At 40.9% G+C, this 14,923-nt stretch overlaps 1 protein-coding gene across 3 annotated transcripts in view; it reads left to right on the forward strand.

Annotated features, from left to right (window-relative positions):
• The window catches only part of NF1 (neurofibromin 1), a 151,261-nt gene that overhangs the window by 7,193 nt on the left and 129,145 nt on the right, over positions 1-14,923 (forward strand). For all 3 annotated transcript variants that reach the window (XM_075264846.1, XM_075264847.1, XM_075264848.1), the window contains exons 2-6: positions 9,760-9,903; positions 10,445-10,528; positions 12,633-12,823; positions 13,962-14,068; positions 14,194-14,261. In XM_075264846.1, coding sequence (XP_075120947.1) covers positions 9,760-9,903; positions 10,445-10,528; positions 12,633-12,823; positions 13,962-14,068; positions 14,194-14,261 — 594 coding nt within the window. The remainder of the gene's footprint in view (positions 1-9,759; positions 9,904-10,444; positions 10,529-12,632; positions 12,824-13,961; positions 14,069-14,193; positions 14,262-14,923) is intronic.

The raw sequence follows: 14,923 nt of genomic DNA on the forward strand, positions 1-14,923 counted from the left end.
AATGGATATGAACTTGCTTGCATCCGTTATTTTGCGCACATGCCATCCTGTCTCGCTCTGCCATTAGATAATGGGTATGTCACAAACTGTACACTGTGCAATCAGGATTTCCAATGTGTCTCTAACCACAGCCAAAATTAAGTGGCATATAAATAGCCACCGGGGCATGTAAGAAAGGGGTGTCCTAAAATAATGGTTCATTAATTGTAATTGAGGTAAAATGTTCAATTAATTTTGATCTTGGTCCTAATTGCCCAGTCTTAGTTTGACTATAGTTTTTAGATATTTAAGTATACCCCTGATAGCTCTGTGGAGAATGTAAAATTGAGAAAATCCTATTTCACTGTGTGCGATAACTGAAGAAATTTTTGGTCCATGTTCCACATGTTTCCCAATATTTCCCAATATAAACATAAAAGTATCCTAGCAAAGAATATTAGAATGAGACTTTTCCGATACGTCGATAATTTGCCGACCTTACATGCGATCCTGTCAATATTATAGTATAATAACCTAGGATAAATGCATTATTCAGGAATGATTTGCTACTATTATCTAATTTTAAGGATAGTTTCCAGAGTCGAGGAAGAAGTCAGACTAAGTCTAGATCATTTTGTGTACTCATTAACTAGGGCTGTGCAGTCACAAAAAAATTTCCAATTCCATTGTAAAATGATTATTTTCAATTATATTATATTATATTATGCAATGCTTAATATTATATAATTGTATATATTGCATATTTACTTACCTTGAAATTCAGTCACCAGTTTTTTTTAATGAATAAGAGCTTTACTACTGTACTTCTGAGACTAGGTTCACATCTGTGCCTGGTCTCTGGGGATTCCGTTCCCAATTCCGTTTGGGCATTTGTCACCCTTTTCGGGTGGAAACCTGGCAGATGCCCATTATAGCCTATGGGGTCTGCAGGTTTCAGAAAATAACTGCTTTTCTTAAGCGGATTAGGACCCCCTGAATGGAAACCCAAACGCAGATGTGAACCTAGCCTGACTGACCATGGTGGTCATCCCTTTATGAAGGAATTGTTGGCTTGGCCTACACGACCCTGCTATAAACATTAGACAAATGTCAGCCAAATCTGTCATTTTCAGTTGTGTCCAACAGGTTTGAGAGTCTCCTAATCCTCTCCCGATAGTGCTTGTTGGGGAATGGAGGAGCATGCTGGATTTCAATGAGACTGGCTTTTGTTTTTTAGTATATCCAAGGGACACCAGTCTTAGCTAAAGGACATCCGACTTGTTGCAAATTCCATCATGTTTGTTAGAAAAAAAAATAGTTATGACATGCAGTTCTATTTTTTCCAGTTAAGTGATGGTCTTCATAATGGAACCTGAAAGACCCTATTAAAGGGGGTTATGTGTGTAACAGTACATTCATTAGCAGAGGAAGCTGAGTGCAGGGAGTCCTAGCACCCTGCTGCACTCTGTAAATCTAATAATTGGGATGCTAGGGGACCACCATCTAAAGGAGAAAGGCTGTGTATCCAGTGCAATGAATGCAGTTTTTGAACTTTTTATTTACCCACGTAACCCCTTTAAAGTATAACGAAACTACACCCCCCCCACCCCGGCAGTGCTGCGACATTCTGGTGGGGAAATGGCTGCTTGTCCCCTTATTAACTGCACTGGCATCTTTAGGACGCAGATGTAGTTGAAAAAAATGCAGCAGGAAGGCTTTAGCTTCCTTGCCTATAACTCAGGTATCAGTCAGTGATACCAGCTGAAGACCTGCAGAATCCATCTGCAGAGAAGAAGCAGGAAGATCTCAGAACTTTGGGGGCCGAGGATGGGTAAGTGGTGTTTCTTTATTATATATCATATCTACAGTGTGAGGCCATTGAGGGACATTATTACTTGCCTGAGGGCCACTGGAGAGAATTACTTCTTGCCTTGGGGCCACTAGGGAGTATTACTCCTTAGCTACGGGCCCCTGGAAAGCATTATCAGGTGTCTGAGGACCACTGGGGAACATATATTGTATGTTGCGCTAATAAGGGAGCTTGGGGATGGTAAAAGGTGAATTTTTGTATGTGCTGGGTGAAAAGTATAGAATGGTGTAGCTTTGTGGTGCATTCACATAATAGTTACAATTGCATTAAAACTGCAGTCCGAAAATGCAATCAGTTTTTGTTTTTAACAAACTTTGTAATGTACTTTATAATATATAAGAAAGGTTCCTGTTTCTTTACGTACTTGCCTCTTTCTGTCACTGATCAAATCTGAAATGTATGGAAAGGGGAGGAAAAGTAGAGTTCCCCAAACAGAGAGACATAAGCAATATATAGTTTTTCACAGCACAACTGAGTTATCAAGAACTACTACCATATATACTCGAGTATAAGCCGACCCGAATATAAGCCGAGGCCCATAATATTACCACAGAAAACTGGGAAAACTTATTGACTTGAGTATAAGCCTAGGGGGGAAATGCAGCAGCTACTGGAAAATTTCAAAAATGAAAATGGTTGGAGTTTTTGGGTGCAGTAGTTGCTGGGTGCTGGGGAGGGGGTGGGGGTGTTTTGGTTGTCTGTCTGCCCCTGCCCTGAGCTTGAGGAACGAGTTTCCCCCCCCCCCCCCACTTGGGATTCAGCCTGGCTGAATATAGGGTATCTGCAGTGCTCCTCCGACGGAATAGGAGCACTGCAGATACCATATATTCAGTAGACCAGGCACTTTCAGACACAGGGATACATAATGTGTATGTGTTTCACAGTCATTTTCTACTTTTATATGTATTCTAGGGAAAGGAGTGATTTACAACTTTTATTTATTATATTTTTTTAAAGCTTTTTTTTCCCAACTCTTTTATGAGAGATTCTATACATTACGATTGTGGCTGGTCTATCGCAATAGTAAAAAAAAAATAATAATAATTTTTTTTTTTTTGCTTGACTCGAGTATAAGCCGAGGGGGGGCTTTTTCAGCAGAAAAACTGTGCTGAAAAATTCAGCTTATACTTGAGTATATACGGTATTTTTCTCCTGATAGAAATGACTCATTTAATGCTGTAGACAGCCTCATAACTATATACTTCTCAGCACTCCGTAGAGCATGCTGTACACTTAGACTGATTTATGTATGGAATAAAGACAGGAGAAATATATACAGAAATGCAATGTGCAGATAGAGTAGCTGCTGCACCCTGCCATAATACTGCCCACATTGAGCAGAGACCACATACTTCTGAAAATTACACCGCAATTTTAACAAGAACATGCAGCCATTGGCAACCGCATGTGCTTGTGATTCCAACTGCATGCAGCAGATGCATTATTTGTTTTGTGTTTTTGCCATAGACTGCATTTGACCCTTTAAGGATGCAGGGTTGTTTGTACATTAATGCTCCGTGGCTTTTTTCACATTTTCCTTCCCTTGTTCCCGAAATTCATAATTTTAAATTTTTCTGTCAATATAACTGTGTTCTGGTCCGGGTCTTCTAGACACAGGACTTAATTTCTTCTGGGCCTGCACCATGCGGCTTAAGGCAAGGATATGGGACTTCACAGGTAGTATCATAGGGAAAATACCTCTGAGATGCAACTTGAGATGCTGCCATTTTTGTCTGTTGTTGCTTTGCTTTCTAAGAATTGTAGATAAGTATTGTGCAGCAGGGCCCCATAATTTTTACAACTTTTCTTTTTTTAAGTAGTGGGATGTCCTATTTCTACTCCTTTTATGATGAGTATATATCTATTTAAAGGGATTCTATCATTAGAATCCCTTTTTTAGGTAATACTATGTCAGAATATCTTTAAGAAAGGCTATTCATCTTCTACCATTATAATTCTGCTCTGCCATTCCATTGATATTCCAGTTTTTCCCAGTATGCAAATGAGTCTCCAGACAGCACAGGGGCATCCTCTGTGCTGCCTGAAGACTCTCCAGCGACACCTCCATTTTCTTCATCTTCTCCTTTTTGCCACGTCCTTCATGTCATCATCGCTGAGCCTGCATTTAGGATGGAAATCCCGTGCATGCTCAGTTGGCTCTGCCATCGGGCTTTTGGCAGAGCTGTCTGCACATATCTATTCAGCCATTTTATTGTGGCCGCTTACATTAGCGTACTTTTCCTGTAAGTGGCCACAGTAAAATGGTTGAACAGACATGCGCAGTTGGCTCTGCCCAAAGCCTGATGGCAGAGCCGACTCAGCATGCGCGGGATTTCCATTCCAAACGCAGGTTCGACATGGAGGACCTTTTAAGACTATTCAGCCGTGGTATTACCTCAAAAAGGATTCTAATGATAGAATCAGTGGCGTAACTAGAAACGGCGGGGTCCCGTGGCGAACTTTTGACATGCCCCCCAACACCCCCCTGACGGGCGACTGCTGAAGACTCTGACCGCCCCCCCGCATGCCCCATAGTGGCCCATGCACACAGTACTATGCCCCAAAGTGGACCCTGCACATAGTATTATGCCCCATAGTGACCCCTGCACACGCAGTACTATGCCCTATAATGAACACCCATGAACAATTATTATACTCTGGGGTCTTTTCAGACTCCAGAGTATAATAATCAGAGACCGAGGGGGGATACAAACATAAACACCGTTACTTACCTATCTACAGCTCCACTGTAGTCCTCGGTGGTGTCTGCCTTCTTCAGTGACGTCCGGGACGTCACATGACACGGGACGTCATATGACCGGGCCCTGCGTTCCGGGTCATGTGACTTCAGGGAGCGTCCAGAATTAGGCCCCAACCTGCCCGGAGCGTGGAAAGGTAAGTAACATGGTTTTTATGTTCTCTTACCTTTCCTGTAGTATAATAATGTTTGTGGGGCCCATGGTGTCAGTTACCGATCCCGGCCCCTGCCAGGATCGATAAGTAAATAGAGTCCGTTACCAGCTGGAGTAACTTCAGAATCGATAAGTAAATAGAGCCCGTCACCGGCTGGGGTAACTCCAGCCGGTAACGGGAAAAAAAACCTGCAGCGGTTGCGGCTGTTGCCGGGCCAATAATGTCCCAGGCCCTGTGGCAGCCGCTACCCTGGTAGTTACTCCACTGGATAGAATCCCTTTAAATACAGTAAAATGTAGTGGTTTACAGGGAAGCTGCTATGACTTATACCGCCGTTGAACATTGGAAGCAAGCTATTGTTGACCAGATCTCTCTGTTCTCAAAAAATCTCATGATGAGCATTAAGGTTGAAATGCATCAGGAGTGGAGAATCAGTAGGGTTTGACAGTTGTGGGACTGCCCTTGTGAGGACGAGAGTCTTGGATCCTGGGTTACTGGTCACTTAGGGATAAGTCTCCGAGATCCACTGTGAGGATGTTATTTTTTTGTCCCACCTGACCACAATATCCGTTATCCTCCTCCAAAAAAATGGACACCTATCATAACAGACATTAACGGACACTAACTGATGTTAATATGTCCTTTTTTTAAAAAATTTTTTTTAACTGATCCATTTAATGTGCTCTACACGTCAGAGGGTAGAACAGCCGCAAGTAGCACCCCACACACCTCTGCTGGATTCTTAATTTTTGGCACTGAAGTGTAGTGCATTCACTACAGGTTTTTCTCACAGTGACCACCCTTTTACCAAATTCCCTTTTGAAACCTCTGTTGGATGGAATTGACTATAATGCTAAGGCCCCATGTTACGTACCGCAGCAAAAAACGCTGCTGGAAAAACCGCGACGGCAACGCATAGAAGTTCTTACCACAGCGCTTTTGACAAAGTACATAGCTTTCCTCTGCAAACTTCCTGCTTCATTTATACCTATAGGGAAAATGGCAGCGTTTCCATTTGATATGCTGCAGTTTCCAAAACCGCTACCAGTTAAAATACTCAAAACATATTTTAAAGAGGACCTTTCATGGGTTTGGGCACAGGCAGTTCCCCTCCTGATAATACTCGCCTATGGATGAGCACTGTGAGCAGAGGGAGGGGGCGTTCCTCCACGCTCACACTGTACAGCGCTATAGGTGCTGCTTTGGAGACGGACGTTCCTGATACTGTCAGTAACGCCCTCCTGACTGTAAAGAGCTACAGTACCGGGACTGATAGCTCTTTACCCGGGGCACAGATTGGGAAAGCGCTGAACTCAGCAGGATATAGAATTGCCTGTGCTCAAACCCATGAAAGGTGCTCTTTAAAACAAAGTGGAATCACATCAACTTTGCTGTGACTGTAAAACCCCATTTACGCCATGTGGGGGCCCCAGCTTGAGGGTACCTTTTGCAGAAGTTTCTGAAATTGAAAATCTGTTTCACACATCTAAGTGGGTTTGTTTCTTCATCATAATGCGTATCGTTTTTGCAAAGCTTGATCACATGAATGGGACTGTTAAAGAAGTTTCTTTAAGGGTAAGGACCCCCAAAACTAAGAGTAGGTGAAAACAAAGTTCTGTCCTTTAGAAGTTTTCAACATTTATGTCCCATATCTGGTTTTGGGTTCAAAAACATCAAAAACCTGAATGTGTGCACTTTCTCGCATACTGCATTTTCCATGGGACGACCACAGCAAGGGAAATATATGGCCGGTTATAATTATAGTATAATCTGGATTCACACTGAGCAGTCTGGCTTCATTTTTAAAAGAGGATGTCATGATGGGGCGTCCCCTTTTAATGTAGTACATTACTGCGTTACACAATTTTGTGCTGGAAAATGAGCATTCATGTCTACATTCAGATTTCAGCTTCATACTCAGCATTTACTATGGTTTTATTTATAACTTAAATTAACTTCCACTTAAGGGCTAGTTCACACGTGAGTATAAGGGGAGGTTTTTGACAGCGGATTTCGCGTCCAAAACCTCCCCTTATAATGGTGGTCTATGGAGACCGCCGGGCTTCTGTTCTCTGCTAGCGGCGAGCTGCTGCTAGCGGAGAAAAGAAAGGACATGTCCTTTCTTCAGGCGGAAGCCGCGCTGTCTCAGTCGCGCGGCTTCTGCCCCCCGCAGCTCCCTCCTATGTCGGCTCATTCATTTGAGCCGACAGCAGAGGGTTAAGCCGCGACAGCGATGGTCGCGGCGGGCGGGTTTTGACAAGAGAGAGACGCGGCTCGCCGCGTCTCTCTCTGTGTCAAAACCCGCGCGGGCAGTTCACGTGTGAACTAGCCCTAAATGTTTATTACATAATTCTCCTCCCTTTACTACACAGAAAAAAAAAATGTTAGTGTGCAATCATCTTTTTTTCATTGAAGATTATTGTTTTGATCTGTCATAGGATCAGAACAACGTACTGAAAAGTCAACTGTTGCCGACACTGCATCTGCATCCATCTCCATTCACTGTAATGTTAATCACTTTTGTTTGTTTTGTATGTTTGTTGTCCTGGACGGAAGATAATTCTGCAGAACTTTTTCTTCAGTTCAAAAAAAAAAAAAGGGAAAAAAAAAAAGGGAAGAAATCAAAGAAATTTGACTGGAGAGAACCTATTGGAGATTTGGACTGGGAATGAAGGGGGTTTTCCTTAATCAAAATCTACCTATCTATGGAATAGAGTTAAGTCTGTGATTGGTGAGGGTCCTACTGCTAGAACCGCCAATGATAAGACCACGTCAGTTGAGATTGCATAGTTTATGGGACCACCAAGTTGTAATAGACAAGTACAGCACTGGGTTTTTCGGCAGTCTGAGTGTGCGTGGAGTAGCAGTATACATCCACATGGGTGATTGATAAAATTTCCAACAGTTTGACACCCATCCACCAGACACTTGTCCTGGGGATAGATACCTACTAGTTATGGGATAACACTTACAATGTGCAACTTACAATTTCTTGTATCTTAAAGATGGAAGACTATAACTTATGTGCAATATTTTTCTATTTCCTACAGATACTTTGTTTAAAGTGACTGAAATGGTTTTATTAACACAACCATGAGACCTTATTACCTTCCTTTTATCTCTCACCTTGTGTAATTTGTGTTAATTGTTCATGTAAATGGTTAATTTTGTAGTGGAGCCTTGTGCATTGCTAGCCCTAGTCCAGTACTGCACTTACAGTAACCCGCATGGTTAGCATTGTCTTTAGAGGGCAGGAACTGTAGGCTAAATCATTTAGTAGAGGTTCGGAATGGATCGTAGCTGGACAGAACCATGCAGCATTCACCAAACAGTCGACACTTTGTCTGTATTGTCCCTGAAAGCATTCTTCAGCGGTCACAAACCAATTGGTTTTCCATTCGTTAACTGAAATGTTTCTTTGTTGGAATGAACTTGACCAGGATTTTGTGGAGAGTTGAAAATTGCATAAGCAGAAAATATAAAGAGCTGAAAGTTTTGATGCTATAATAAAACCACTTGTACTAGAAATAGGTTATAGTCCAAGGGTCCGCAAACTTCAACACTCCACCAGCCCAGCATCTTCCATTTACTTGAGAGGTCCAAGAAGAGCAGTGCAAGTAGACATGCTGGGACTTGTAGTTCCACAACAGCTGGAGGGCTGGAGATTTCTTACCCCTGGTGTAGTCAAATGTAATTGTTGGGGAACTTTCGTATCAGTAGCAAAAAAAAAAAAAAGGCATTTACACAACAGTAGATTTGGGCTGAATACTCTGTTACAGATCTGTAATAATTGATAGCGTACAGGGCCTGTTCATTTGTATGACCCCCTAATAACCATCCAGAGTTGTTACATGTGTGTTTGTGGGCCAAATATGGAGTGTATCTCATTTCTTCCAGTTTAATGGTAATGCCTCATTTATTTTATTATAAAGGCGCATTAGACAAGTCTGTCAGAACTACCAGAATTTTGTCTATCATATGTGCATGTCCCAACTTGGAGAGAAGTGTTTGTTTCCTGTGAAGATAAACTAGAGGAGTCTGGTAGTTCCATATTTCCTTCTCTGCATTGACAACACGTGTACTTTTTGCCAACTGTGAGAGTTGTGTGGAATAGGTGTTCGGCCTACAGTTCTCTATAGTGAATGGATATGGCTGGGGTGCTGACGAATAGTCTATGTTATAGCCATACAGCCATGTTATAGCTGCAGTGAGGGAATAATTCCTCACTATTTCTTATTACTGGCTCTGCAGTTTTGCTCTTCATTAGGAATGGCCTGAAATCAGTATTTTACTCACAAGGCTATGCTATGGCAGCACCCTTCGGCCAGCTTCACATGGGATGTTGGCTGTATTTTCTATGTGAAACACTGAATTGGGACCTGGACTTAAAGCATCAGGCTGCTTTATGGGCTTGCATGTGTAATGGGTTCATTTCAAACAGTTTTACCTCAGGAAACATAGAAACATTCTTCTAATGTTGAGGAGAGTCTCATCATATGACGCTAAGGTCTACTTGCATTATTTCCAGAGATGATATCTGCTGAAAATAGTCCATATTGAGATACTTACAAGTAGTTGCTTCCAACTGTTTTCGACTGAGCACATTGACATCTTGGGCTACATTCACACAACAGTGTAGTGCACTTGGCTGTGAAAAAGTACACCTGAGGTTAAGCTGTTTTCATGGACCTCTTAGTCATGAGTCTATTGAGGGATCCATGAAATGTGATAAGAACAGCAGCCATGGAGTCCTGTACTGTACTTTTTTAAATTTTTTTTTTTTTTTTTTTTAGTGTGGAATAGTCGCCAAAAGTCTGCAACAAATACGCCACATGTGAACACTCCCTTTTTACAAAGCAGACCCTTATCTCAAAGTGATTTGTGAGGTTAATAGCTTAGCATGTTGGAACATATACGATTCAGCTTTCATTTTGAGAATTTTGAGAATTTTCTATATGTTTTCTTTGCCTAAAACCTTTGTTTCTTCTCTTCCGCAGCTTCCAATTAAAGCCGGGCAGCAGAATACACACACCAAAGTCAGCATGGAGCACAACAAAGAGTGTCTCATAAACATTTCAAAGTACAAATTCTCTCTGGTCATAAGTGGACTTACACACATCTTAAAAAATGTAAACAACATGGTAAGATTGACTGCAAATTGTTCTTGACCTTATTTCATTGAGGTTCTGTTTAATGGCTTATACATTTTGGGTGCTAGTCATAAGTAATCCACAGCTGCTTCGAAATGTATAGCACTGCCTATTAGATGGTGAAGCAGCCTCTTCATTCAGATGATCAGAGTGTTACTAGGACTTGGACTACAAGCAACAACAATAATAATATAAAGCTCATTCCTATTAGTTACATAAATGTTGCAGGTATTCAAGACTTGGCCAACAGAAAAGATGATGAAGGCCTCTTTCACACGTCCATATTGAGTATCTGTATTCTTCAGCTGTGGAGTAGGTCCGCAGTGTGAAGGCTTTTCTATCTGTTGATCTTTTCATGCATGTCTTATTTTTCAGTATACAGCATGCAGCATTGGATGATGTATGATGCTCATTTTGTCTCCTCAGTTCAAGCTTTGAGAAATAACTTTTTGTTCATACAGTTTTCATATAACCCTCGTAGAAATATTAATCCCTTGTCTATATAATCTCTCCCACTGTGTGTCTCCTACAGAGGATATTTGGAGAAGCTGCTGAAAAAAATTTATACTTGTCTCAGCTGATTATATTGGATACACTGGAAAAATGTCTTGCTGGGGTGAGTATTATTAAGTCAGAATGAAAATGTTCACTGACCACATTACAGATGCATGTTAGGCTCACTTTATATCCGATTTGATACACATCCTCTTTGCATCTTTCACACCAATGTATAAAAAGTGATCTGAATAGAGCCCAACTGATCATTTATTTATTTTTTTTGTTCCCCTGAAAACTGACAAATAGATGGAAGCAGGTGGAAACTGATGACCATCTCTTTACATAGTTATTGTTAAATCAAAATGGATCAGTTCCTGTTTGTTTTTATGGGTCAAAAAAAAAAAAATCATATAGATATTGTAGTAGCATTAAGGGCCATTCACATCCGTTTTTGATCATCAGTTTAACTAGTTATTTTTGCAGAATCAAAAAAACTGATGAAAACTGTTGGAAAATTATGATCCTTTACATAGTCAATGTTAGTTAAAATGGATGAATGACTGCAGGACAGAAAAGTTAGATAAACCACACTTTTGTGTCCCAATACAGAACACACAAACTGAGCTGTTTTTATTTAACATTGCCTATATGTAAACAGATGGATATCAGTTTCCGTCCTCTTTTATCAGTTTTTTTGTATCCCCAAAACTGATCAGTTAAACCGATGATCAAAACGTGCATGAACGGGCCCTTAATCCAAACGTCTGCAGTTGGTTACACTGCTGCCGCTTTATTTTTTTAACCCAGAAGACAACAAAAAAACAATGAAAAGTCATAGGAAAAGCATTCAAAGTGTGATATCACCCTGCAGAAGTTCTGGATAACTCTGCTACATCTGTGTATGATAGATAGATAGATAGATAGATAGATAGATAGATAGATAGATAGATAGATAGATAGATAGATCGATAGATAGATAGATATCTCTATATAATGAGAGTAAAATAGACAGAGATACACACACGTACCAAGTAGAAATGATTTAATAAGTGCTTCCTCTGCTGGAACATATGTTTGGCCACATACAGCATTTTACGTTTCCCTTTCTTTGCGTTGTATTTGTGAGTGAAAGGGAGGGAGAAAAGTGCAATATGTTTTTTTTCTTACTGTCTATCCTGCAACAGCTGATCTTGTCATTGCCAGACAGTAAAGATGGCTTTTGCAGGTGTTTCCTAGTTTAATAACCCTGAACGAACTTCCCTTGGGATTTTTCTTCCGTCTTTCTGCTCTTAGTATGCTGTTCTTCCAAGATTATATCTTAAATTTCTACTTTTTTTCTGCTATTCTAAATACAGTTTGTGTTTATGGCAATGAAACCTCATGTTGGGTGTAAAGGAGAATTTCATGACTTGGATTTGAACTAGCTAATTCACCGCCAACCTGATTAACTAGTAGAGATGAGCGAACACTATTCGAAACAACCGTTTAGAATAGCACGCTCCCATAGAAATGAATGGAAGCGGCCGGCGCGCAGACTTTGCCGGCATCCGGCCACTTAACCCCCCACATGCCGGCTACGTCCATTCATTTCTATGGGAGCGTGCTATTCGAAACTGCTATTTCGGATAGTGTTCGCTCATCTCTATTAACTAGCTATTGTAACATTATGCGCCTACTTAAATTGCTTAATACTATTGTATTTTTTGTCTTTGCTCGAGCTCTGCAGCATTTCTTCCTTTAAAATTGTTTTCCTGGAGTTCAACCATACATGTAAAGTCAGTATTGGGCAGGAAGGGCTGATCAACCCTGTTAGATATTTCCCTTGTAAAATTCGGCCATGAACGTATTAGACAAAACTTGCAGATAAATAATTCATTTTTTGCTAGATTCACACTAGTGTTCAAGTTTTTGTCCTTTAGGTCTGCGTGGGTACCCGAAAGATGGAAACCCTGTCTGCTTAAAAAGTGGTTATCCGCTACACAAGATTGATAAGGGTTGTCACAACAATTGTAAAGCCCTCACCTTTTATATAAACATGTAACTAAATGTATAACTAAAGAATTATGCAGGGGATATCATTACCAGATGTGGTCCATTTGTCAAGGTCCCTGCTTGAGGAGTCTGAATAGGGGAAGTCGGTAACGTTTGGTTTTGCAATTAAATCCTGTAAACACTTATACAGTCATTTGTTTTCACTCAAGAGTTTTCTTTTCTTTTTACAGCAACCAAAAGACAGTATGCGATTGGATGAGACCATGCTTGTCAAGCAGCTGCTACCTGAGATATGCCATTTTATTCATACTCATCGAGAGGGGAACCAGCATGCAGCTGAGCTTCGGATTTCTGCATCAGGAGTCCTGTTTTCTTTAAGCTGCAATAATTTTAATGCAGTTTTCAGTCGGATTTCCACAAGGTGTGTACCGTTATTTTGAAGAATCTTAAAAGTTATGGTAATTGGTAGAATGAGTTACACCCTGTGTTGTGCAAGAGCATAGGAACAGTTGAAAGTTAAGTTGCTTAACCCTCCCTACACTTCTGAACGAGTCCTGTTAAGGGCTTAAAGGGGTTGTCTAGGATAAACTGATAATTGACCCCTAAACTAAACTCCCTCCCCCACCTAACTTCTAATTTACTTCATTAATAAAAAATAATAATCTAGAATTACCCATAACTTTGGAGCAGTAATGTGACCTCCCCAGGGACACTTTCTGATAATCCAGTGACGTTCCGTCTCTCAGATTCTGAAACTGAATGTCACCATCACTCTTCCCCTTTCCCCTATTCCCATCAATTCTTACCAAGCCTTCTTGTGTCTGGGGAACGGCTCCTCCCTGTCTTCTATCAGTGGACGGAATAGCTTAGCCAGGGAGATAGGGGAGGGGCTAGTAATTGATAGGATCAATACACTGTGAGATGGTGAGAGAAGCTAGTAATAAGTGGGGTCGCTAGTCAGTTGGAGGGTCTAGGCTTAGCAGGACAGGCAGGGTGAGAAGGGCTAGGTTTATTTAGAAGGAGGGTTTGTAACGGAGAGAGGAGGAGGGGGGAGCTGAGTGAGAGGGAGTTAGTGCAGCAGCTACGCAGGAAGCTGCACAGCAGGTAAACAAACACAGCAGAGACACTCAAAAATCACTCCAAACCCTGCTAAAGGTATATGGGTGTACTTATTAACTTATTAAAATACAAATCTGCCCGGTACACCCCTTTAAGCAAAGTGACGACCGTTCAATCCAAGCAGGAAATGTTCAGCGACAGTATAACTTTACACTGCTCTAATTCTGGAGCCGCAGGGGCTAGAGCCGCGATGTTGGTCATGGTGTCAGGAATCTTGGCTTTAAAATAAGACTAAGATCATGTCTGTAGCCCACATCGATATAGAGATATCACTGGTTAAAGCAGAGGTGCATATACTCACACTGTCACTATCAATGTTGTGTTGAGGTGTACACTTTACTGCTTTAGTACATTTATGGTATGCACATACATTTTGTTTTCTATGAGATTCTTTGCATTCTGTTCTATGTGGTAACTCATCCTTTATATGCTCCTTGAAGGCTACAAGAACTGACCGTTTGCTCAGAGGACAATGCTGATGTTCATGATATAGATTTGATCCAGTACATCAATGTGGATTGTGCAAAACTGAAAAGACTTTTACAAGGTTAGTGGGATTTTAGCACTGTATGTCAATGTTGCCAATGTTGCCTAATTATGTGATAATTTGTCTAAAGCAATGCTTCTTTATTTTAGTTCATTGATGTAATGTTAGTGATCCCTTTTTCACAGAGACAGTCTTCAAGTTTAAAGCACTTAAGAAAGTGGCCCAGTTGGCGGTGATCAACAGTCTTGAAAAGGTAGGAGACTGAAATGTTAACATTATTGTGATGACTGTCTGACTGGTTAATCTTTGTATTTTCGCATTATGATACAAATCTAAGCTTAAAGAGGACCTTTCACCACTTCGGGCACATGCAGTTTTATATACCACTAGAAAGCCATCTTTCATGTTCTGTGCCGCTGGTGAACAGATATTAGTGCTGGTACCATAGCTCTTCACCATCAGAAGGGCATTCCTCCCCACTCTCACAGTACAGCGTTATAGACACTACTGTGAGGAAGGGTGTTCCTGACTGAATCAGAAACGCCCTTCTGATGGTGAAGAGCTACGGTACCAGCACTGATAGCTCTTCAGTGGGGGCACAGAACATGAAAGCCGATGTCTGCTTTCTAGCAGTATATAAAACCGTATGTGCCCCAAGCGGTGAAAGGTCCTCTTAAAGAAGGCCATACCATCTAATATATAGGTTATATTCAATTGGAGGATTTGAAGGAGATAAGGGTTTGTTGAGTTTTGACTAGAGCTAGACCATTTTACTTAAAAATAAAATCTTAATATTAAAAAAAAAAAAAAAAAAAAAAATTCTCCCCAAACTTATGGGTGATTATCAATGTTAAAGGGGATTTCAGAGCATTATTAATTGATGACCAATCCTTAGGAAAGGTCATTAATTAAAGA

The sequence above is a fragment of the Leptodactylus fuscus genome, chromosome 2 (genome assembly GCF_031893055.1).
Source record: "Leptodactylus fuscus isolate aLepFus1 chromosome 2, aLepFus1.hap2, whole genome shotgun sequence".
NCBI classification, from domain to species: Eukaryota; Metazoa; Chordata; class Amphibia; order Anura; family Leptodactylidae; genus Leptodactylus; species Leptodactylus fuscus.